This window comes from Clavelina lepadiformis, chromosome 8 (genome assembly GCF_947623445.1).
Source record: "Clavelina lepadiformis chromosome 8, kaClaLepa1.1, whole genome shotgun sequence".
Classification (NCBI taxonomy): domain Eukaryota; kingdom Metazoa; phylum Chordata; class Ascidiacea; order Aplousobranchia; family Clavelinidae; genus Clavelina; species Clavelina lepadiformis.
In genome coordinates, this window is record NC_135247.1 from 5,612,288 (window position 1) to 5,633,874 (window position 21,587).

A 21,587-nucleotide genomic window follows, 5' to 3' on the forward strand; every position below is an offset into this window, starting at 1 on the left:
GTTTTGCAGGACGGCAAAGCGAAAGTAGTGATTTCCCCAATCAACTCCACACACGGTGGTCATATCAAGTGCACTGTTGAAAACGTTGCTGGCAAAGCCACCCACGAAGCTCGCCTATACGTCAGATGTAATTTGAGAGTTTTTCTTTCTCAGTGGCGTATTCAACTAAACTAGCAGGAAGTTACAAATTAAGCGAAAATTAATGGTACATAGTATACAAAAAGTTGAATTACTTTTACCTTGGATTGACAGCTGCTGTACAACACAGTGCAATACAATACCGTACGATTCAGGCTACTGTTGCCTGTTAGTATTGTACATCAGCTTAGGTTGGGGCTGGGTAAGCGATTTCTAAAAACGTCAAACATTGTTGATTGACGATAAAGATTTTATTAGCTCAGGTTCATGTTGAAATTTCCGCCACAAGACAATAGCTCATTGATAAAGGGCGTTACTATACGACCTATAAAACGAAATACAAGCAACTCGTGTGACATAATTTTGACAAAGTTTAGGATTAACTTAATTGAAATTTCTGCATACCACGCTAAGTTAAAACTGTTGAAAGAAATTCAAGTTAAAGTAAGTGAACGCTTGCACAACGTGCCCAGTCAATAGAGAAACATGATTGACATCTTTTACAGCCAAGAGAGTGGCACCCGCCTTCGAGAAACTTCTCCCAGAATCGGTCGACGTTGCCGAGGGAAGTGAAGCTTACTTTGAGTGCAAGGTCACAGGTCATCCGCAACCACGCGTGTCTTGGACACGTGATGGCCGATCGTTGAGTGTTTTAAGCACAGAAACGTCATATGAAGACGGTAAGCATTCAATATTTTCATGAAGTATATTCATAATTTATGTTGTTCGGATGTTGCGATTCAAATCCGTAACAATATAATCTCCAGTTAGTAACAGTGCGAATTGTCTTCAAAACGATTCTCGCTTCTGTAAAATAATATCAAACGGCGTCAACCGATTTGCTAGCTAGCTAACTTAACTAGCTTCTGTCCCCAATAACGTTTGCTTTGGGACGTTTCTCTTTTTGTGATATCACGCTGCAAGATTGGCATGTATTGTTACGTTGACCAAGAATTCATCTTGTACTTAGGCGTTGCTTCTGTTCGAATCAGGAAAGCAGGCCCAAGAGATTCTGGTCGCTACATCTGCACTGCTCGTAACCTCTCAGGAGAAGCGGAATCCGTGTGTAACGTCACTCTTGCTCTAAATGAGGCGGAAGCTGCTCCGAAAGAACCGGAAGTCTTACCTCCAAAATTCAGCAAAGAACTCTCGGACATAACTTTGAATGACGGGCAAGACTTAAGGTTTGGTTACTTTTTATTACAAAAAAGTATGATTCGGTTTAAAATATATTAGTGCTGTTAAAACTAATTTGTGAAATATTTATTTGATGATTTTTGTTGGTTAATAAATGAAAGTATCTCTCATCCAGACTTGAATGCGATGTTACTGGGACACCTGAGCCCAAGATTACTTGGGACATGGATGGGCATAAATTAGATCCGCAAGATGGCGATGTCAGAGTGAGCTATAAGAGAGGTGTTGCTACGCTCGCACTGGATGATGTTATGCCTGAAGATACCGGAGTATATCGATGCGTCGCTGAAAATTCGGGCGGAAAAGTGCAATGCACATGCCGCGTAGAAGTGAAAGGTAAGCCGGTTTACTGCCGAAATGTAGCATTTGCTTTGCAATAGGTTTTTATTTTCAAGCGTTGTCATTGTTGACATTTTCTTATTTTGCTTTAGGTGAACAACAGCAGAAGCAGCAACAGCAACAGAAACCGGAAGAAAAGGCACCAACTTTCGCAATCGCCCTGGACGATCAAACCGTCAAAGAAGGAAAAGATATTTTTCTGAAATGCCAGATTCAAGGAACTCCTCAACCAAAGGTAAATTGTTTTCCACTTTCCTATAATTTTAGTACGAACTCAACAGCTACTGCGTTGTACACTCTTAACCATATTTGCAACTTTTGCTTTTAGATTACTTGGCTTTTGGATGGAGAAGAACTTACAGATGCGGAGGTGAAGTATACTGAGGATGGCTCTGCGGAATTACTCCTCCGTGAATCAGTGCCAGAAGATGAGGGAGTATACACTTGCATTGCTGAGAATCCACTCAAGCGCGTGATGAGCTCATGCAAAGTTACCATTGAAGGTTGGTAAAAGTTCTAATCTATTTTGTGAGTATCTATTTACTAGAGAGACTCCAAAATCATTTGATAATTTTCTTCCTCCGTCAGGTCCACCTCCTCCTCCAGCAAAGAAGCCCGTCCCATCGCCGAAGAAACAGGCGGACCTTCCTCCGAAAGGTAAACCGATAAATACTTTCTACCGATTCAGATAATTTGATGGCTTCGAGATCTTTGAAATACTCGCATAATCAGTTGCTTGCCTTCGTTTAACACCTACCACTGTTTATTTCACTCAGCTGAACCTAAAGGCATTGTCACCGTGGACACCCCATCAGTGAAGCCGAGCTTCATCGAAGGTTTGAAAGATTGCCTGGTGCAAGATGGAAGCACTGACTTCACGCTAAGCTGCCGCGTCTCAGGTTCGCTGTCATAGTTTGAAACTAAAATACGCGCGATAGATAAACATAATAGCTAAAATGCTGGAGATGGTTTTAGTAGCAGACGTTTACTCATTACCAATACGAGCAATTGCACCAATCACCGTTGCCTAATTGGAAATAACCAGAAACACGTGGATATGTTTAGGACTACTACTGTCACGAGATTATTTTATGCACCTGTTTTGTAGACACCACATTATACACCGTCTTTTCTTTGCATTTTGTTGTTTTTATGCATGTTCACGGTCTGCCGTATTTTACTTGTTTATGTTCTTTTACTTGTTCTTGTACACCTGTTTTTATCAAATCTCTTGTGACGTCTCACGTAGTTACCCCAAAGGCTAAATTAGTATCGTGTTTTACGTTCCACGTTGATTCCTTCATCGCGTGGAATTTGTTTGGTGTAGTACTGTGCGCGGCTGGGCGACGAGGGTGGGCAGTTACGTTTCGGTTTCAGTGAGAGATGATCGTTTTTATTAAGTAAAATGCCATTAAAAGTTAACAAGGCAAAACCGGCTAAGTGACTAGCCGTTAGAGCGGGAAGATTCCTGGTCAAAGAAAGTTTGGTTACACTACTACTACGACTACTTGAAAAACAATGCGGCTCTCTGTGTCTATAATTACCACAGTCTCCATGTGAGAAAGTTTTGTGAATATTTTTTTTATCTCTCAGGCAACCCCACCGCAAGATGGTTCATAGACGAGGAAGAAATTGAAGCGAGTGATGACTTCAAATTGGTATCAGAGGCCGACATAAGGAGTGTGCAGTTTGCTGAGATTTTCCCAGATGACTCGGGAACTTACACGTGCCTGATAGAGAACGATGCCGGCACTGCCAAGTCGTCATGCCAAGTAACTGTTCAGGGTGAGAAAAGTTTTTCGCTTAATCTTCATCATAATTTAAATTCGTTTTCCTAATAACGACAACACGCATTGTGTAATTATTCAGATTTTTAATACATGGACTACTGACTGGTCGTTTAGCTTGTCTTACTTAAAGGTTGCTTGGTTTTGAACTTATTTAAAGCCCTTGTTGCTCGGACGTTTATCACAATCGATTATTGTTCAGAGTGATAAACTACATCATCGACATTTGTTCTCTAATCCGTCTTATACTAATTTGAATCTAATTTGTATGCCTTATCAGTAGGGCCATTTTTATTTTGACCTAAAAAAAATTTTTTTTGACTTTATTTTTATCAAATTTTGACTTTATTTTGACCTAACGAAATTGCTTATTTGTAGAGGCCACAGTTCTTCCTCCTGTTACCCAAACATAATATTTTGTCAATTTCAGACCCAAACGTAATATTTTGTCGAAAAGTCAAGGTGTTTTTGGGATTATAAAAAGTGCGTCGTGTTTTTTGGCGATAGATTTAGGTAGCTTGTGTTATTTTGTCCTTGTGAAAAGGGCACTTTGCCTCGATTTTCTCCGCAATGGTAAATTCTAATAAACAGCAAATTAAACAGGGAAGAAGTAATGTAACCCCCTTCACGCGGCTTTAAAGAAATCACTACAGAAAAGTGTTTCAACTTATTTATTGTAATACAGCATCATGTAATTTTTAACATTTTCAGGCTTGAAATTTCTGTCTTTTCTCAATAGCTTTTTGAAATAAAAGTTACTGCTGATCCAAGTGGGCATTGTGACTTATTTCCTGCTTTTATGGGTTAATATGGTTTAATTGTGTCGCAGTTCCTGATTTACAATGCTTCCACGAGGATTTTTACAAAAATTACTCTTAAGAAACACAAAAACTTTGTCAAAAGCCATAATTTGACAAATTTTGACTTTATTGAAAATTTTGACTTTATTATAAATTTTGACTTTATTTTGACCTATAAACTTCTTAGAAACAATCCCCTAGGTGCTGAAACAACTTTATTCTTTGATTCGTGGTCAGACGAGGTCCTTAAAAAATTTTGACTTTATTGATTTTTTCGGGCCCTACTCATCAGTCATCACTCATCACGAATCTTGTCATGCGCATTATTTTCACAGAGATTGACGGCGACGCTCCTACTTTCCTGATGAAGCCGAAACCCGTGAACGTGAATGTGGGTGAAAGAGCAATATTCGCTTGTCGAGTGGACGGCGACCCTGCCCCAACAGTGCAATGGTTATTCTGGTATGAAATTGCATCAATTTTTTTTCTGTCACTTTGCGTTGTTCTGTGTGTACACAGGTTTAATGATGTCTTCAAATATCACTGCGATTGAACGCAGATTGAAAAAGTCGATTATTTTAATCCACACAGTAACCGTCCGGTCGAGGAGTCGGACCGCTTGCAACTTACTGAGGCAGACAACACAAACAACTATACCTACTCGCTTGAAATCGCACAGGTCGCACCACAGGATGCAGGCCGCTATTCAGTCTGCTGCAGGTAGCTACACAGTACACTCGTCATTTCCATACTAATACAAGCGTTACTATCATTGCTGTGATGTATACGACACTCGATATGACAGCATGCTTCTTTTGCCGTTGTTTTGTGTAGAAACCTACTTGGAGATGTAACATGCACCGTGTCGTTGATCGTGAGCGACGCTAAAAAACAGGAAGCTCGAAAAGACTTCCGTGACGTGTTGAAGAAAGCTCCAGCCACCAAGACAACTTCGAACAAGTCAGCCGGGGACGAACAAGTAAACGCGAAGCATTTGCTTTTACAATACCTTATGTAGGAGCCAGTTTCTTCCGCTTCAGCTCGCACTTGCTGTAATAGTCTAACGCACTATACTGCGAAAACGTATAGCATTTTAGTTAGCTAGCTACAGTACAGAGATAACCAAGCTTCTATCTGTTATTTTAAGTCGTTGCAATTGCAACCATGAACGATGTTTTGCGTGGTCGACCTGCACCCTGTAGTATTTGTTGAATTTAGCGGCGTTTTATACCATAAATCCGTGCTTTAAAAGCATCCAAACTATGCTTTAAGGGTAAATAAATTGATAACATACTATGAAATTTTTATTAAAATGCAATACTTTTGGCCTATTAGAATCAGGTTAAAACCTGCGCGTTCTGCATGCGACCGCTTCCGTCAATAAGGCTGAAAGACAAAACTTCGGTTATGACTGTACAAAACTATAATTGTATCACTTGTTTACAGGTCGACTTCCGGCATGTTTTGAGAAGCCCTTCTACTGATAAAGACAAGAGGACAACATCATCCAGTGGTTCCGAAGATCCATGGTAAGATGCCAAATTTAAATGTACAGAAGTTTAATCAAACAGAGCAAATAAGGATTTGTAAAGATCCATCACAGGAAATCGATAAAATGATTTATTTATAAATCGTCGTTTCCTTCAGCGAGGATCCTACAGTTGCGTACAAAGAAGCTTTGCAAATTTCCGTACGTACAAAGGCGCTGACCGAAGAAGAAAGGAAGATGAAACGGGCAGAACAAAAAGATTTCCGCGGAAATCTCGTCCGTAAAGTCGGTAAGTCAACCTCGTTAAACAATTAATTCACGTTATACTTAATTTTCAACGTAATAGATTAGCAGATAATTAAGAAGTGGTTAAAGTTTGCTCGGTAAATAATCGTTGCCAAGTAAACTGTAGTCAGCCAAGGACTAAATTTCAACTACAATGTTTGCAGAAACAAAAGTTACCACCCAAGATGCTTTACGAACGCAAGGCACCGAACAGCTTGACTTCCGCGACGAGGCGTTGAAGACCAGAGTGAGAACAAAAGTGCTTGCTCAGGATGACTTGAAGATTATGCACGCAGAGCAAAAAGACTTTCGCTCTGAGACAATCAAGTCGAAGGTGGTTACCAAGGCTTATCGCGAGGATGCTCTCAAGGTAAGTTGAATGAGCTCTTATGATCTTTCCAACAACGTTTTATAACAACGGGTTTGCAGTCAAATATCTTTATTGAAATATGACGTCTTTGTGGTCTATGTAAGTGGATATTAAAATTAACCCAAACGATGATCTGAATCCCGCTTGTATATTCAAGTATGAATATATGAATATGCTACTACAAGTTATTATATTGATTACTGAATCAGAAAATCCATATTTCCGTTCTGTTGCACTTGTGCACAAACATTACAGATACAAACAGTGAAATAAAATTTTATTCCTTTTCTGTTCAGGTCAAACGCGCTGAGCAAGTTGACTTCCGCAACGTGTTGTCCCCGACCAAGAAGGAAGAGCTGGATAGACAGAAGGCGGAAGATGATCAAGTTGTCATCGCAAACCTTCCAAAGGCGAAGTGGAAGAAAGAGAAAGATCATACCACGGTCGCGACCAGAAGAACAAGACACAGAGGTCCGGGAGCAGTTGTTCAAGAAAGAAAAGTGGAACAGACTGGGGAAGCTGAGGAAGAGGAACAAGAAGAAGAGGAGGAGGAGGAAAAAGAGAAAGGAAGTGCTCCGAATTTTACGCAAACCCTGGAGGATAAAGAGGTGAGAGAAGCAATGGAGGATTAAGGATCTTCACATCTTTGCTTCTTTCGCATCCCTGTGATCCACAAACAGACATAAAAAAACTTCATTTCTGTTTAGACTAAAGATGGTGAACCTTTTGACTTGATGTGCAAAGTTACTGCGGATCCTGAACCGAAGATCATATGGCATTTGGAGGAGGAAGAGATCAAAGCGGAAGCCGACATAACCATTAAATACGAAGGTACACTGTATTGAATGAATGTTCACCTGCTTTTTATGATTGGCGAGCGACACGTTGCGCATTAGCGTCCAGCTTCTCATACAATACAACGTACCTTAATGGAATCAGTGAGCGCCAATGTACTGTAATTTCTAACGTTGCTGTCCACTGGCATCCCGTAACCTAGTAGCTCAAGCAATTTCATCCTTCTTGCAGATGGTGTATGTAGTCTATCAGTAGCGGAATGCTTTCCCGAGGACCAAGGCAAGTACACCTGCACTGCCACAAACGACTTTGGAGAGGAATCGTGCTCTTGTTACGTAACAGTGCTCACCGACGGTGAGTGAATGACGTCATGATGTCCAGACCACGGGCCTCGAGACCCGCCGTAGCTCTCCAATATAAAAAGACAGTCATAGCTGTGCACGTTCCTTTTTTTTATTAGCACAAGTGCAGGCGTTGGTCTCTTTATCTTATTTACTATTCGTCCCAGCATTCGTAATTCTAATCACACCCGGCACACGCTTAATTATTCTTTATGTGTATTATGGGATCGTTGTTCCTTTTTGTGTTCTATAAATAATAGCTTTTCTCTTTCATAAATTAGCAACCCGTTGATGCATGTAAATTAATCTTTCAAAGGTTTTAATATCTGCTCTATAGTGCTGCTTCAATTTTGGTGGTGACGCAATAAAAGAGCTATGTAAGATTGCAAACGATGACTGTGCCGTTTTGAAAGTCAGTAACGTTGTAAGATTTTAAAGTCAAAAACTTCGGTTATAGTTAGAGCTACGGCGGGTCAAGGGTCAGAGTGATGACGTAGCAATAAATATTGGTGTTTGATTGGCAAAGGTGAAATGATCGAAACTATAAAATGTGGTGCTTAATCAACGGTGTGTTGTATTAACACTCATTAACTGAACCGGAGGTCCGTGGTTTGATTCGCAGTGCTTCTAGATTCAATAATTCCGGTCAATCCAAAGAAAATGTATAATTCGCGACAAACCCTACTTTTCATGCAGACACACGCGAAAAATTCGCAGTTCAATTTGGATAGAGCACCAGTCAACATATTAGTCTGGTTTTAGGTTAACCGCATGACTTGTGCGTTTTTTCAGCGCTATTTTAGCGAATACATGACTAAGAACACGAGTCAAATTCAAGAAGTGAGTTCTGACAAAATACATAATCTTTCGATTGAAAACTGCAATAAGCAAACTCTATATATTTCGGTGTACCACTGTGAAAACCAAAACATGTTCAGAATGCATTTGTGGCATAGATTTGTCTGAAGTAGAGGCCTTATATTTGATTTTAACCTGATTCAAATAGGGAAAAAACACTTGCTGAACCTTCCATAACTTAATGGCTTATTAAGAAGTCAAACTACCTACCTATCATTTTTACTTTTTATCGCCTCGTTTTTGATTCGTTATTGTCTGTGATTATTTCCAACATGCTTATCCTAAAATTCATTGCGAGTATGTGGTTATATTAACGTACTGCTAACTGTGCTAATACGTTGATGTGTTGGACTCAGCGTAAATCGCGTACGCGACTATACTTCCGTTTGGAGCAGCATACCAATATGCCCCCTTGATGAAAATATCCAAACAACTTTGTTTTTATTGCTGTTGCGCGCAACGAGTCAGGGCACGCATTGAGCGGTCCTAAGTTTCTTTCTCTTACTTTCTCCGCGGAGAATCGAAAGAGAAAGAATTAGGAAATGAAGTTTGCATCCGGGCGGCGTAAGTCTATGCAGTGGGCACACAGCAGCCACATCGCATTGTGCTGTGCATGAAAGCAGCGCAGCTCGGCCCTAAACAAGAGCGCTAAGTTTTCTACTTAGTTTATTCAGCGTGTTTAATGGGAAAGGTCATACAGTTATTATGATAACGACGCATAAGCTATTTTGCTAAGCGTATCGGTGTTTTCTGTTTGCTTAAAACTATTCAATAACACACAGATAGTAGAGGAATTCGTAGAATTAAAGAGGAAGGTAGTAGCGGGTCGTACCTAGAAGACTTGGTTTCTTAATCACTTAATATCATACAAAATGATGTGTCAATTTGGTGGATAGATAGAGTATTCTTTTTTCTTCCTAAGTCGCTACTTTGAGATCGACGTGGGCATATTTAGCACATTGTTATACAGTCGATATAGTAGCTTCAAGAGCAAACTTTAAAATAGCTTCAGATCGTTAATTTAATACGCATTGTAATTTAGGATCGATTTACTATATTGCTCATAAATGAAGATGGAAATAATGCGTTTGCAAATAGATTTTATACAATTTTTTATTACTGGAAGAATTACTTTTTATGCACCCTGGCTGATTATAAAAAAATTAAAGAAAGTAGTCGTCATTCGCTAAAGTCATGGCTGTTTGCCCATTTAGACAAAAATTCTTTACTTTTTCAGATTGATTTTGTTTTTTCGTATTATCTGCGTTGTAGGTTTGAGGCAAACGTAATCTATGGTTAGTTTTCTCTGCTTTATAGAGATGTCAGTTTACCCAATAATGAATCACACATGTTGATATGTGACGTCACATGACGCTAAGCTACACGATAACTCGGCATACGCCGCGAATACACTGACATTTTAGCTCAACAATGGATGACATCATATCGACCCTGGGTCAGGCTGAAAAAGACCACTTAATGGCGGTAATGAGTAGGGATCGGCGTCTTAGGGAGCGCGATATGGAACGTGTCTTAAAATTAAAGCTGGAGTTAGTCCGAGAGAAACGTGCTGGAGTCTTAATCGCCGAAGAAAAACACAAGAGGAACTACAAATCTCGGTGCGCAAGATGTTTAGCTCCTCTCTCCATACCGGAGAAGTTGAATCGAGCAGATTCAAGATGCCGCATCTGCAAGCATCTAGTCTGCAGCCGTTGTCGAGTGCAGAAGTGGATGAAGAATTCAAACGAAACTTTGGTAACTTCTACTCCTCCGGAGGAAGATGTTAGGCGAAGCAGGAGGAGAGGAGCAACAATTAATCTCCCACTTTGTGTGAAGACATCGGTATCACATCCGCTATTTACGTCTACTCCACGAAAACCCACTTCCCCGGATGGCAAAACAGCAAAAGAAATTTCTCCTCATCAGCTTTTTAAAGATGAAGCGGAGCATCACAACATCCACGATGGTTCTATTATTTCAGGATGTTCGACGGATGCCTCACAACCCGGTTTTGTCGCTGCAAATCACATCAAAACGGAAAAGTCCCATCTTCCGATTCCTGTTCCGCGTCAGACTTTGACCAACAGCCGGTCCGCCCCTGAAAGCCTTTCCTCTTACAAAAACAGAAAACGAGATGTTCAGTCTCCGCAGTACGAGAAAAATCATCGGTTTCCTTCTCACAATGTTCCAACTGATACCGCTTCAAAGAATGACGAGAAACGAAATGCAGAGCAAGCCCAGGAAAAATCACAAGATTCTGAAACGGAATCTGAGGGAAGAGCAATTTGTAATGACATTGATATTTCTAATCCGTTTTTCGAGGATGTCTGTCAGGAATCCATCGCCGAGAGAACAACTAATCCTTTTTCTGATACATACATGTCGTCTTCAAGTGGTGAATATAAGAAAACCTCGATGTCAGACCGTCACAATCCCGACAAAGAATACTTAGACAGACTCAACCCTTTTCTACAGCCAACTAGTTCAAGTGATGACTCTGGTCCGCAGCGTTCGGCTCCTGTGCCTCCTTCAACTTCGATTGTTATTCCAACCACACCTGGGAGACTAGTTCCAAAACCAGGCGCTGCCCCAGGTGAAAATGTGTGTTTTTCTCCAATAACAAATTCCCGGTCAACTGAAGATGTACAAAAACTTCGTAGTTACACTACTGACCATGAAGTGGCGAGGCATTTTTTAAACATGGCCGGTGTAAAAAGCTTGTCAAAGAAGAACAACTTGATAAAAACTTCGACACCACGTTCACCAAGAAACGGCAAACCTAACAATTCCATTGAATTGTTAGATTCTAAACAGAACCGAAGGTTCGCTTCTATTTCTTCAAAAGAATATCTCTCCAGTGTACTTTTCCCCGTTAAACGAAAAGTTAAAGTTGACAATTTCTCAGAAGGTGGAAGTTGGAGAAGCAAACCTTATTTGAGACAGCGAAGTTTTTCTGACGAAACTTCTAGTTGGTGGCGAAGATCGTTACGATTGAAACGACAAAAAGCTCCAATTCAAGAAGAAACAACATACAGTGATACTGCTATAACTGAATCGCAAACTCACGTTGAACCTTGTGAAACTAGGTCAGAGATACCTACTTTGAGTGGAAAGAGTTTGAACGGAGTCCAGGAAACCAATGCCAGTGAAGGATCTGAGGAAAACTCAGGTAAAACGTCTGACGTGGAAGATCGGATGCAAACTGATGCGAAATTTCCTTGCAGAGAAGATACCTCAATGCTTACTGGATTTGAACCTCAAAAGGAATTTGACATCTTGACAACAAAAAAACCAAAGAACTTAAACGGAAACTTGTCCTCGACCTCGGAAGATCATGATGTATTAAAATTTCCTCCTTTGCGGCAAAATTCTGAAACATCTTCCGAGGCTGACGTGAAATCTTTCTACTCAGAATCAGTTACCGATGGAAGTAAGATTGTTGATAATAAGCAGTTAAGTGAGGAGGAGTACTTTTCTGATGAAAGCGGATTTACCTCCGATAGCAGTGGACTTTCTCATTCTGGTGTGTTAAGTAGTGACGCCATAGCTGGTGACATGGAGGACAATGACGTAATTGATCCGAAAAGGCTCATTGTAACGTCTACCGTTAAAATCATGCTGGGGCGTAACCGAAGTTCGAGTGTGAAGTTTAAAAAATCAAAAAGACTTAAGAAAAAGAAACGTCGCCGTAAGCATAAACGAAAAAAACAAAGTTGTTTGCCAGGAGAAGAAAACGCGAATATTTTTCCTCTTGGAAATAAAGCTGATGTGAGTATGGATGGAGCACCGCCTTTACTTGCCATAAAAATGCCTCTACGCACTGCCACTCTTTCAGTCGCTTCACCTGAAGATAAGGACGGGGATGCAAAGTTATTATCTCCCACCACTGTATCAATGATTCCAGTTGAGGTGGAGGAAGATCAATCGAAAAAGAAAACCGTACCAGCGCCTACACTATCAAAAGCGTTTCTCTCCTTGTTTTCGTCAAAACCAGAGCCTGAAGGAATCTGGATCTGTCGTGTTTGTGATAAGACTATTGACGTGAAAAAGAAAACCGGGGATTGGTTTCATAAAGCCGCGACTCCGGCGTGTTTGGTCTTCAAACGATCACTTTTTGAATCCCCTGAAGAAATCACCCGACCTCGCTCCGTCACTTTTAACTGCCGTGATAATGAAAGCATAACACCTTTACCCAATTCCCTAAACACTACTTTGCTGGACCAGAAACCACCAGTTAATCCTTCGACCAAAGATTCAAAGCCTACGTTATTATTAAACCCTTTCACTCCGGTCGGTAGGACCCAACTGCATGAGAAACGTTTGCGTGCGAATTCGGACATAAAATCTAGGAGCAAAACGAACATGTTTCCGAATGCGTCACCGTCAGTAAGACGTCGTAGGGCCCACACTATGCAACCAGAAATATTTTGCACTGACGACCCGCAAAGATACGCTCGGTGGACTAAAAAGATGAGCAAGAAAACCGTATCAGAGGCTTTACACAAAAGTTTACAGAAATATGTTGAGGGTGAGTGGATATTGTAATAAGCAAGAAACCGAACCCTTGCGTAACTAGGCCTATGCCGAACTTCATCTTCAGTTGATTTCACAAAACTGGTTTGTCAATTTAATCTTACTCAGAAATTTAACATACAATGACATCAGCAACTTTTGTTGAGTGCATACTGGCGATACGCAATAGTGCTGGTTAAACAACATGACACGACCCCAATACTTGAACGTTAATACAAGCACTCACATGCAGTGAAACCAGGGACAATCTTCAAACCGTTTGGTTTTAAAATCTTCTTTTAACGTATCTAAACATTTGTACAGAACCTTCTACTCCTGAAAATGAGACTCCCAAATTCAAGAAAAAAGCTCCCAAGGTCTCGAAGGGAGGGGATCCGTGTTTTCCAGCCACCATCAAAGATGGACCCAAGGATTGCACAGTTTTCAGAGGGAACCCCATCAGTTTGTGTTGTGCTCTGGGCGGTACCGGTCCACTCAAAGTTGTGTGGCGCAAAGGACGCAATGAAGTAAGACAGTCGAATTTTACACGAATCTAAAACGGTTTTACTTTCAGGTTATGCTTTTCAACTTTCTTACCCAACAAACAATTCCGGGCAGTGCTGAACGTTTGATGGCGTATTTTGAAGTCTTGTATTTTTACGCTTTAAAATTAATATAAAATACAAACAACACAGTATATGACTTTCAGATATTGGTACAAGATAAAAATCCAACTTGTTGTAAAAATGCAGGGAAGTCTGATAACTTGTTAAAGTACCCTCTGCTTTGTGACAGATAAAGCACAGCAGCCAGTGTAATATCGAGACTTCGAAAAACATGTCGGCCTTGACAATACGAAGCAGTCAGCGCGATGATTCAGGCTGTTACACCCTTCAATTGATGAATGCTGCCGGCGTCGACCAATATTCAGTCAGCGTGAAAGTCGTTGGTAAGTTGGTAATTGATATGACCAATTTCGCGCCTTTTATTTTTCGTTTCATCCTGATATGAGTTACGTGTTGGTGTATTTACATTGCAGCATGTTTGTGATGATGACAATGCGATTGCGAATGCAATTTTAATCCACATATTGATGTTTTGGAGTATATAGTAGCACGGTTTAGTTTAACTATACATGACTGTGTTTCTGCTAATTCTTATACGCAACTGCTTATGATAAACGTCTACTGCACATACTCTACTGACATTTAAATATGAATCATGCCTTACATTTACAACCTTGTATTGCTTGCTAATGCTTAAAGTGCTTGTCTCGTGGTTTTGGGAAGCGTTTTTCTTTGCATAATTTAAAAATTGTTATTAGTTTAAGCTGTACTGCCAACTTTCAGCTCTAGCTATTCTCGACTTCTTTGAAAGTGGTTAAAATGTCCTTGCTCAGAAATCCGTAAACATTGCAGCCTGTAACTTTGCAGACGTTTTTAGAAATCTATTTATTAACGACCCAAATTTTTTTTCAATTGTTTTTCCTACGCATGCGACAGCCATTGTTATAGCCGCCATATTGCTTGAACTGGATTCACCAAGTTTTTCATTCCCAGATGCACCAGATCCACCAGGAAAGCCATTTGCGGAAATGTCAGCAAACAACAGCGCTGTGGTGTCATGGTATGGAAGTGGTTATGATGGTGGAAGTAGTATCACGTCATATGTTCTGGAAATGACCAAAGTACGTTTCAAGCATTAGGCTTAAGATAACTTTACTCGTGTAATCAATTTTCATATTGGAAGAAAACGGAATTTTTCAGTGATTGAAGTAGCGTGTACTTGCGCTATTCCGCTTTAACTCTGTTCATTGTGTATTCAGTTGCAAGATAGCAACCAGAAAGAAAGGAAACGCTGGACCCAAGCGGCATCAACAAAAAGCACTTCACATACGGTGTCCAAACTGGAGAAAAACGCTGCCTATATGTTTCGGTTGGTTTCGGCAATATTGGCATAGAAAGAAAAATGTTCATTTGGTATTTTAGACATACTAATGTATTTTTATGACATGCAATTTATACCTGTTGTTTGTAGGGTCTCGGCAAGAAACCAGTATGGCTTGAGCAAGCCAGGACCGGCTTCTGACATCGTCCGCAATTTGGTTATTGTTCAAAATGGCGCGGAATCTAGCGACGAGGAAGGTGAGTTAAGATGTAAAAAGCCTTACATTTTATCCATATTTGTTAAAAGGGGCTCTTGTGCCCATGTACTAGAAGACATTCACTTATCATGGCAATAGGACAAGCAGAATCAAGATAAAGACTGCTTATCCCTTGGCCTTTTGTATGAAGTCCTATAAGGATTAAAGTCACCTATTTTTGTGTAAATTTTGTAACGCATATGACAGAAGGCATCGCCTTCAAGATTCTATGGCAGCCGCATTAAGCGTTGTAAATTATTGGGTTTCTTTAAACACTTGAGCAATATTTTTCTAAATTCAATTATATAGCTTATAATCTAAACCTTTGTCTAAAACGCACGGTCACCACTAGCAGTCCATAAAGCATCTCTAGCACTAGAATATTTTAAGATAACGTTTGACAGGGGTGCGCACCGGATAGTAATTTATCGCTTCACACAGACACCGATTAGCCTTGACTAACGACCTTTTCGGCGACGATTTGCCTAGCAGCTGCTTGCTATCACTTCAAGTTATGATTTCAGCAGGAGTCTTATTTAGTTTTATGAATCTATGAGCAAAGTTATGCGTTCGAGCTTTGGGAGTTTGATGTAATGCAGTACGTTGCAGGTTATTAAGTGAGATTCTGAAATTAAACTTAACATGAGTTCGTCAGTTTTAGATAGAACCCAGGATCGGAATTTTTGAGGAAAAGGGGGTTGAATTGCCGGAAGTTCATCAGAAGTTCTCGAAAGTCTGAGTTTTGATTTCTATTATCTGTACAGTGTATGATGTAAATGCCGACAAGCAATATCTTCCACTAAATGGATGTAAAAATGGATATTGAAATAGAAAATGGATATAATGAGAATAAGAATGGTAAAAATAACCATGACAGTTAACATATTTCTTGTAAAAATTGCTTCGTCAATTTACATTAAAACGCCAGTCAGCTTCGTATGAAGTTATGGTCCACATTTACTATAGTCCAACTATGTTAGTCTTACACTACTATTGCTAAATTACTATTTTCATTGTTCAATTTTTTGACCGTATTCTACTTACCAAGATGGAGACTTTGTCAAGTATGGTCCAGTCGCAATCAAGCATAATGAAAAGTTTTCAGCCAAGTACGAAACTCGTGAGAAACTTGGGCAGTAAGTTTTGTTTAACTTTGGTTGGAAACATTGGAATTCAGTGGATCTCCTAAACCTAAACAACGTACAAAACCGTTTAATGACAAAGTCAAACATATGTCGGCAAATCATTGTTAAAAAAATACTAGACAAAACAGAGCTTGTGATTGACAGAACAGAGGTGTAATTGACAAAAGTATTTCAACTTTATCAGGGGAAGATTTGGAAAGGTTCATCGTGTGGTGGATCGCGCAACCGGCAAGCAATACGCCGCGAAAATAATGCGTGCGCTCAAGGCCAAAGACAAAGAGGCTGTTAATCTTGAAATAGAGATCATGAACCATTTACGTCATCCCAAGCTGGTGCAGTTGATCGATGCTTATAACCAGGGGCGAGAGGTTACCATGGTGATGGACCTGTAAGTAATTTGTGTCTATGCGTATGATTCGAATTACATCGTGCTGTTGATTCTGCTGATAATTTGTGCAATATGAGATGAGTAGCCCGTCACCAATACTTTTTACATTTGTTTTGAAGCCTGGATGATATATTTTAGTTGTAAATTAGATTTATTTTAGACTTTGCGTTATCGTACATCAATCTTTATACGTTGCCTTACTTGTTTCTTTCTATGCGGAACCGATGTTTATTCCTGTTCTTATTTGTACTTGAATGGCCTTGTAAAATAACTTCAGTTTAGGCAAATAAAATTCAACCCATTAATCTTATATTTTTCTGCAATTTGTTCATATCGACAAAATTGTAGGGCCATGTTGGAAGTTTAGAACATATTAAAATATTCACTCCACGGCTTTCAATGAAATGGTTAAATTGAGTATCTGTGTCTTGTGTTTAAGCATGTGTTAACTTTCAGTCTTTCGATTTTCAGCCAAACGTGTTTTAATCGAGTTTAATTTTTTTTTATTTCACCACATGTAAGCGCCGCACAATGGCTGAAAACTTTAGTCATAAACCAGTTTTTCAAACTTGCAGGGTCGCTGGCGGCGAGTTGTTTGAACGTGTTATTGACGAAGACTTTGAACTCACAGAAGCCGCATGCATAAAGTACATGAGGCAGATATGCGCTGGAGTGCGATTTATGCATGATAGTTCGGTATATACTCTCACCTACTAAACCTACTCCATTTGCTGAAGAATATGTGCCGTAAATGCTAGTCATTGTTGTCCATTTTAAATTTTCTATGACGTTAGAAGTGTTACGTGTCATAAACTATAACCTGTGTCTTGTTTTCTCGTCTAGATTCTTCATCTCGATCTGAAACCGGAAAACATCATGTGCATCAACAAAACCGGGACTCAAATCAAACTGATTGATTTTGGATTAGCTCGCAAGTTTAACCCGAAGGAACCGATTCGTGTGAGTTAGGCGATAGTGGGCGATTAGGCGTTAGTGATTAGTTAGTCGATAGTGTGATAAATTCTTACTTGCATCCTGTTACTACTATGACAAAAAATGCGTCAACGGACTCAATGTATGAGATGTAGCTTTGCTTAAAGCTTTTTTCTAGTCGAGCTGGTTTCATCACCCAGATTTATTCGCAATGACATAACTAGTTATGCGAGTAACTAAATGCTGATTACCCTTTCAGGTTATGTTTGGAACACCTGAGTTTGTCGCTCCTGAAGTGATCAATTACGAAACAATCGGATTTCAAACGGATATGTGGAGCGTTGGTGTCATCTGCTACATTCTGTAAGCTTCTTGTGTTTACCATGTTGTATCTGAAAATTCCTGTTTGTAAGCTGTTTACAACTTTCGGTCTGTTTGCTGCAGTTTGTCTGGATTGTCTCCTTTTTCTGGCGATGTCGACTCGGAGACTTTGTCCAACATCACTGCTGCTCAGTGGGACTTTGAGGATGAGGCTTTTGATCAGATCTCGGATGATGCAAAGGATTTTATCTCTCATCTTCTTGTCCATTCGCTCAAGTAAGAGTTTGTTTTGTGAAGTTTTTTCTTGGTGTTCCTTCTGCAGTGAACTCTAGTCGCACTTTTACAAGGCATAATGACATGGTAGGGTCTCGAAATAGTCCGTTTCAAAACTAATCTTTTAACTTTGACGCATTCGATTTTATAGGAGCAGATTTACTGTTGAAGGAGCCCTAGGACACAAATGGCTGAAGAACGACATAAAGAAGATGAGCAGAAGTAAACTGGACACAAGAAACCTGAAACGCTTTTTGGCACGCCGAAAGTGGCAGGTCGGTGTCTGTCCGTTACGACGCACAAGTGATGACGTCATAATTATTAACAGAATGACCTATCCGAGTTTATCTGTGCGTTCCTTTTAGCTCAAATACATTATTATGTCCTTACCCTTGGCCATAACTTTGTCTTTACAAAAGTTTGTGATTGTTCATTTTTTCACAGAAAACAGGCAACGCTGTCAGAGCTCTCGGAAGGCTGGCAGCCCTGGCCCGACTTGGTCCAACAAACTCGTCCAACATTGGACAGCAACGCGAGTCCGGATTCCTGTCCTCCCTCAAAGCCCAACTGGTTCGTGAAAAGGACGAGGAAATGGTCAGTAAATGATTACCAGCAATCAGATGGACATCGTTTTCTGTCAATTTGTTTCGCTTGAGCGCTGTCATCATGTAGCTTGTAAACAAATTATGTATTTTTTTGTTTATTTAAGGAGCCCGAAAAAAGAATACCGGAATTTATCGAACCCTTTGATGATATTGAAGTGATCGAAGGATCCGCTGCCAGATTTCAATGCATCATTGTTGGAAAGCCAGACCCGGAAATCATGTGGTACAAGGACGGTCAACCGCTCAAAGAAACACGTCATTTCCGGTAAGTATAAACGATAAAACTCGTCGTAAACCAAGGCAAAAAAGGCCGCCATGTTACCTGATTGAGTGGAGTAATCGTTATTACTCCGAAGTAACCGTTTGCTTTGAAGTAATTAAAGGAAAACAATATTTCCCATTCCAATGGCGGTTTGCTTAATTGGTAAACTACTTCCCTGATAAAACTCATGTTCTTTCCGCAGCATTTCATACACCGAGGATGACGTGTGTTCCTTGCTCATCACTGAAGCTACAGAAGCAGATGAAGCAGAGTATACGTGCAAGGCGATAAACAGCGAAGGAGAAACTACACACAACGCAGAACTGATCGTCATCACACCAGGTGTGTGACGTCATTGGCACGTCATGCATGTAACCCATTTTGCACAGTTAGCGTACTTTTGTGCCTGCGCATTGTTGACGCTTGTTCGTTGGTATCGAGCTTTTACGCGCGAGCTTATGCAATGTTTTTTCTTATACTGCCCAGTTTGTCTAAGTCTTGCGCGCTCATGCGAAGGCAATGTCGCTTTCCTACGCTGTGCGTTTATCGTGAACTCTTTCCAAAAGGTACTTTTATGCACTTGCCTGAGAGAAAAGGGTATCATAGCCAAATTACAGTGTTCAGTGTAAGCAGGATAGAGCTATTTCTCACCTTACTTGCTACACCCCCACTCGCTTTTATCACATTTTCAACTACCTGGTCAGGCAAAACGTATCATTACCGAAATAATAATCTTAGCTTCTCTAGTGAATATCAGCGCACATGTGTCTAACACAAGGTTGCTGAAACTTTGTCGAACCTTGCCGCCGGTGAAAGTATTTGAAGCCGTATTATTGGAGCACTTTCATTCGCTTTTTTCTAACATTATAGTCAGCTAAAACAACTTTTTGTGATTGGTGTTGTTTTATACCTTGGTTGTGCTGAATGTTTTGTCTATCACGAATCATTTTCGTGTTCTGCTTTTCGATATAAACTGGATAGAGTATCTTGTAACGTTGCTTGGCGTGCTGTGATTTCGTCAAGTGTCAATTACGAGGGTGCTGTCATATCTAGTTGCTCTACACAATGTTGCCACCGCACGTCAAAACTGTAACGTTTGTGATTTTTTGCCATTCTTGGCATTATAATAACAAAGTGATGATTTTGTGTTGCAATAACAAAATTTATGAAATATATAAATAAAAAAGATACAAACGCTTTTAAGAAGTGTTAAGATCTGTACAAAGCAGCAACTACAGTGTTTCTGTATAACCTTTCAGTTTTCAATACCTCCCTTCAGAATACTTTTGAATTCATCTTATCTTTTTGCCCTTTTTCCTTTTCTTCTCTTATATCATCTCGTTTTTCTATCTTTTTCAGCTTTAAAATCTACAGGATCTCAATTAGATCCTTGCATCTTTGAAAGCGAGTCACTTGCTCGCTTGTCTTCCTCTTCTTCATCATGTTCTACTTCCAGAGAGAGTCGAGATGACATTGCGGTAACCGAATGGATGAAACCGGGCGAAACAGCCGTGTTTTGTTTCGAGATGTTTCCGCCATGGAAGACAAAGTTACCAGAGAGTAAAAAGTCATTTGACTGCTCCGGTGTAAAGACAGAGTGGTTTAAAATATCTCAGCGTAAAGTCCAAGAAAACGATTCGGAAAATGAGTCGGATAATGAAGCCCTAGATCGAATTGAATCCGGGGGTCGATACATTGTAGCATCCAGCAGTCCAGGTAAATTTGTCACAGGCTCTGTCGTCAGCTATCTTGTGATCCACGGAGTGAAGCTAAGTGACGGTGGAGAGTATCTGTCTGTTGGCAAAGACCAGCATGGTGAAACAAATTGCAAGTTTCGACTAATAATAATGGAAGGTAGGTTTATGAACGATAAACTTCGTGCTTTCTCCAGGGACGCAAAAACTAAATATGCTATTTATCTGGTGTGCTGATTATTTTATTTGTGAGGGTCAAGTGTTTGTTTGTTGAATCTTATTGTTTTAAGCCTTCATTTGTTTTAATGAAGTCACCCATATTGTTAGCAGTGAGACGCGATTAATGACAGCAAGTTAAATATGTTGCATAATGCACGGTATACTATTAAAAATGAACCAAACGACAGATATTAATATTTGGTTTACTTAACAGTTACCAATCCACCATTAACACCACTCTCTTTTTACTTTCGGTGCAGACGAGCTGGTGCACAAGAAATCCACATGCGTGTCTCCTCGCTTTGTCAAAGCGCCGACTGCGCAGAGCGTCCCAGAAGGCAGCGATGCGCTAATAAAGTGCACTGTCCTCGGCAAACCGGCCCCTATCGTTTACTGGTATATGTACGGGACGCGTATTTACAACGGAGAGAGACACAGGTAAAAGTGGCGCTGAATAAAACCGAATGCATTTTCTCTATGATATTATACAATCAACTACTAGTTGATTGTTAAAGTTTCTGCTAAACTATAAAGTCCTGCTAAGTTGAGTTCCCACAGACGTTGCATTTTTTACAAAACTTAGATTTTTGGAAGAAAGCACAGACGCTAGCTTAAAGGTGCTTTCAGCGAGGTGGTATGACAAGTAAGTAATACCTAGCACTAATAGGTTTTATTTCGGATACGTATTTCAAT

At 40.1% G+C, this 21,587-nt stretch overlaps 2 protein-coding genes across 7 annotated transcripts in view; both read left to right on the forward strand.

The window, feature by feature from the left end:
• LOC143468285 (myosin light chain kinase, smooth muscle-like) overlaps window positions 1-20,179 on the forward strand; it is a 58,098-nt gene extending 37,919 nt beyond the window's left edge. For all 6 annotated transcript variants that reach the window (XM_076965402.1, XM_076965403.1, XM_076965405.1 and 3 more), the window contains 33 exons: window positions 10-127; window positions 645-818; window positions 1,109-1,322; window positions 1,451-1,671; window positions 1,767-1,909; window positions 2,003-2,177; window positions 2,263-2,331; window positions 2,451-2,573; window positions 3,268-3,459; window positions 4,597-4,723; window positions 4,853-4,981; window positions 5,096-5,240; window positions 5,708-5,790; window positions 5,909-6,039; window positions 6,200-6,405; window positions 6,702-7,013; window positions 7,113-7,236; window positions 7,432-7,554; window positions 13,236-13,438; window positions 13,707-13,860; window positions 14,471-14,598; window positions 14,737-14,846; window positions 14,949-15,055; window positions 16,103-16,190; window positions 16,384-16,587; window positions 17,163-17,283; window positions 17,431-17,547; window positions 17,780-17,883; window positions 17,965-18,117; window positions 18,266-18,389; window positions 18,559-18,708; window positions 18,824-18,984; window positions 19,184-20,179. In XM_076965402.1, the coding sequence (XP_076821517.1) occupies window positions 10-127; window positions 645-818; window positions 1,109-1,322; window positions 1,451-1,671; window positions 1,767-1,909; window positions 2,003-2,177; window positions 2,263-2,331; window positions 2,451-2,573; window positions 3,268-3,459; window positions 4,597-4,723; window positions 4,853-4,981; window positions 5,096-5,240; window positions 5,708-5,790; window positions 5,909-6,039; window positions 6,200-6,405; window positions 6,702-7,013; window positions 7,113-7,236; window positions 7,432-7,554; window positions 13,236-13,438; window positions 13,707-13,860; window positions 14,471-14,598; window positions 14,737-14,846; window positions 14,949-15,055; window positions 16,103-16,190; window positions 16,384-16,587; window positions 17,163-17,283; window positions 17,431-17,547; window positions 17,780-17,883; window positions 17,965-18,117; window positions 18,266-18,389; window positions 18,559-18,708; window positions 18,824-18,984; window positions 19,184-19,331 (4,881 nt within the window). In that variant the 3' untranslated portion in view covers window positions 19,332-20,179. The remainder of the gene's footprint in view (window positions 1-9; window positions 128-644; window positions 819-1,108; window positions 1,323-1,450; window positions 1,672-1,766; window positions 1,910-2,002; window positions 2,178-2,262; window positions 2,332-2,450; window positions 2,574-3,267; window positions 3,460-4,596; window positions 4,724-4,852; window positions 4,982-5,095; window positions 5,241-5,707; window positions 5,791-5,908; window positions 6,040-6,199; window positions 6,406-6,701; window positions 7,014-7,112; window positions 7,237-7,431; window positions 7,555-13,235; window positions 13,439-13,706; window positions 13,861-14,470; window positions 14,599-14,736; window positions 14,847-14,948; window positions 15,056-16,102; window positions 16,191-16,383; window positions 16,588-17,162; window positions 17,284-17,430; window positions 17,548-17,779; window positions 17,884-17,964; window positions 18,118-18,265; window positions 18,390-18,558; window positions 18,709-18,823; window positions 18,985-19,183) is intronic.
• LOC143468652 (obscurin-like) overlaps window positions 19,445-21,587 on the forward strand; it is a 33,308-nt gene continuing 31,165 nt past the window's right edge. The window contains exons 1-4 of the mRNA XM_076965982.1: window positions 19,445-19,547; window positions 20,341-20,835; window positions 21,155-21,332; window positions 21,478-21,537. Coding sequence (XP_076822097.1) covers window positions 19,445-19,547; window positions 20,341-20,835; window positions 21,155-21,332; window positions 21,478-21,537 — 836 coding nt within the window. The remainder of the gene's footprint in view (window positions 19,548-20,340; window positions 20,836-21,154; window positions 21,333-21,477; window positions 21,538-21,587) is intronic.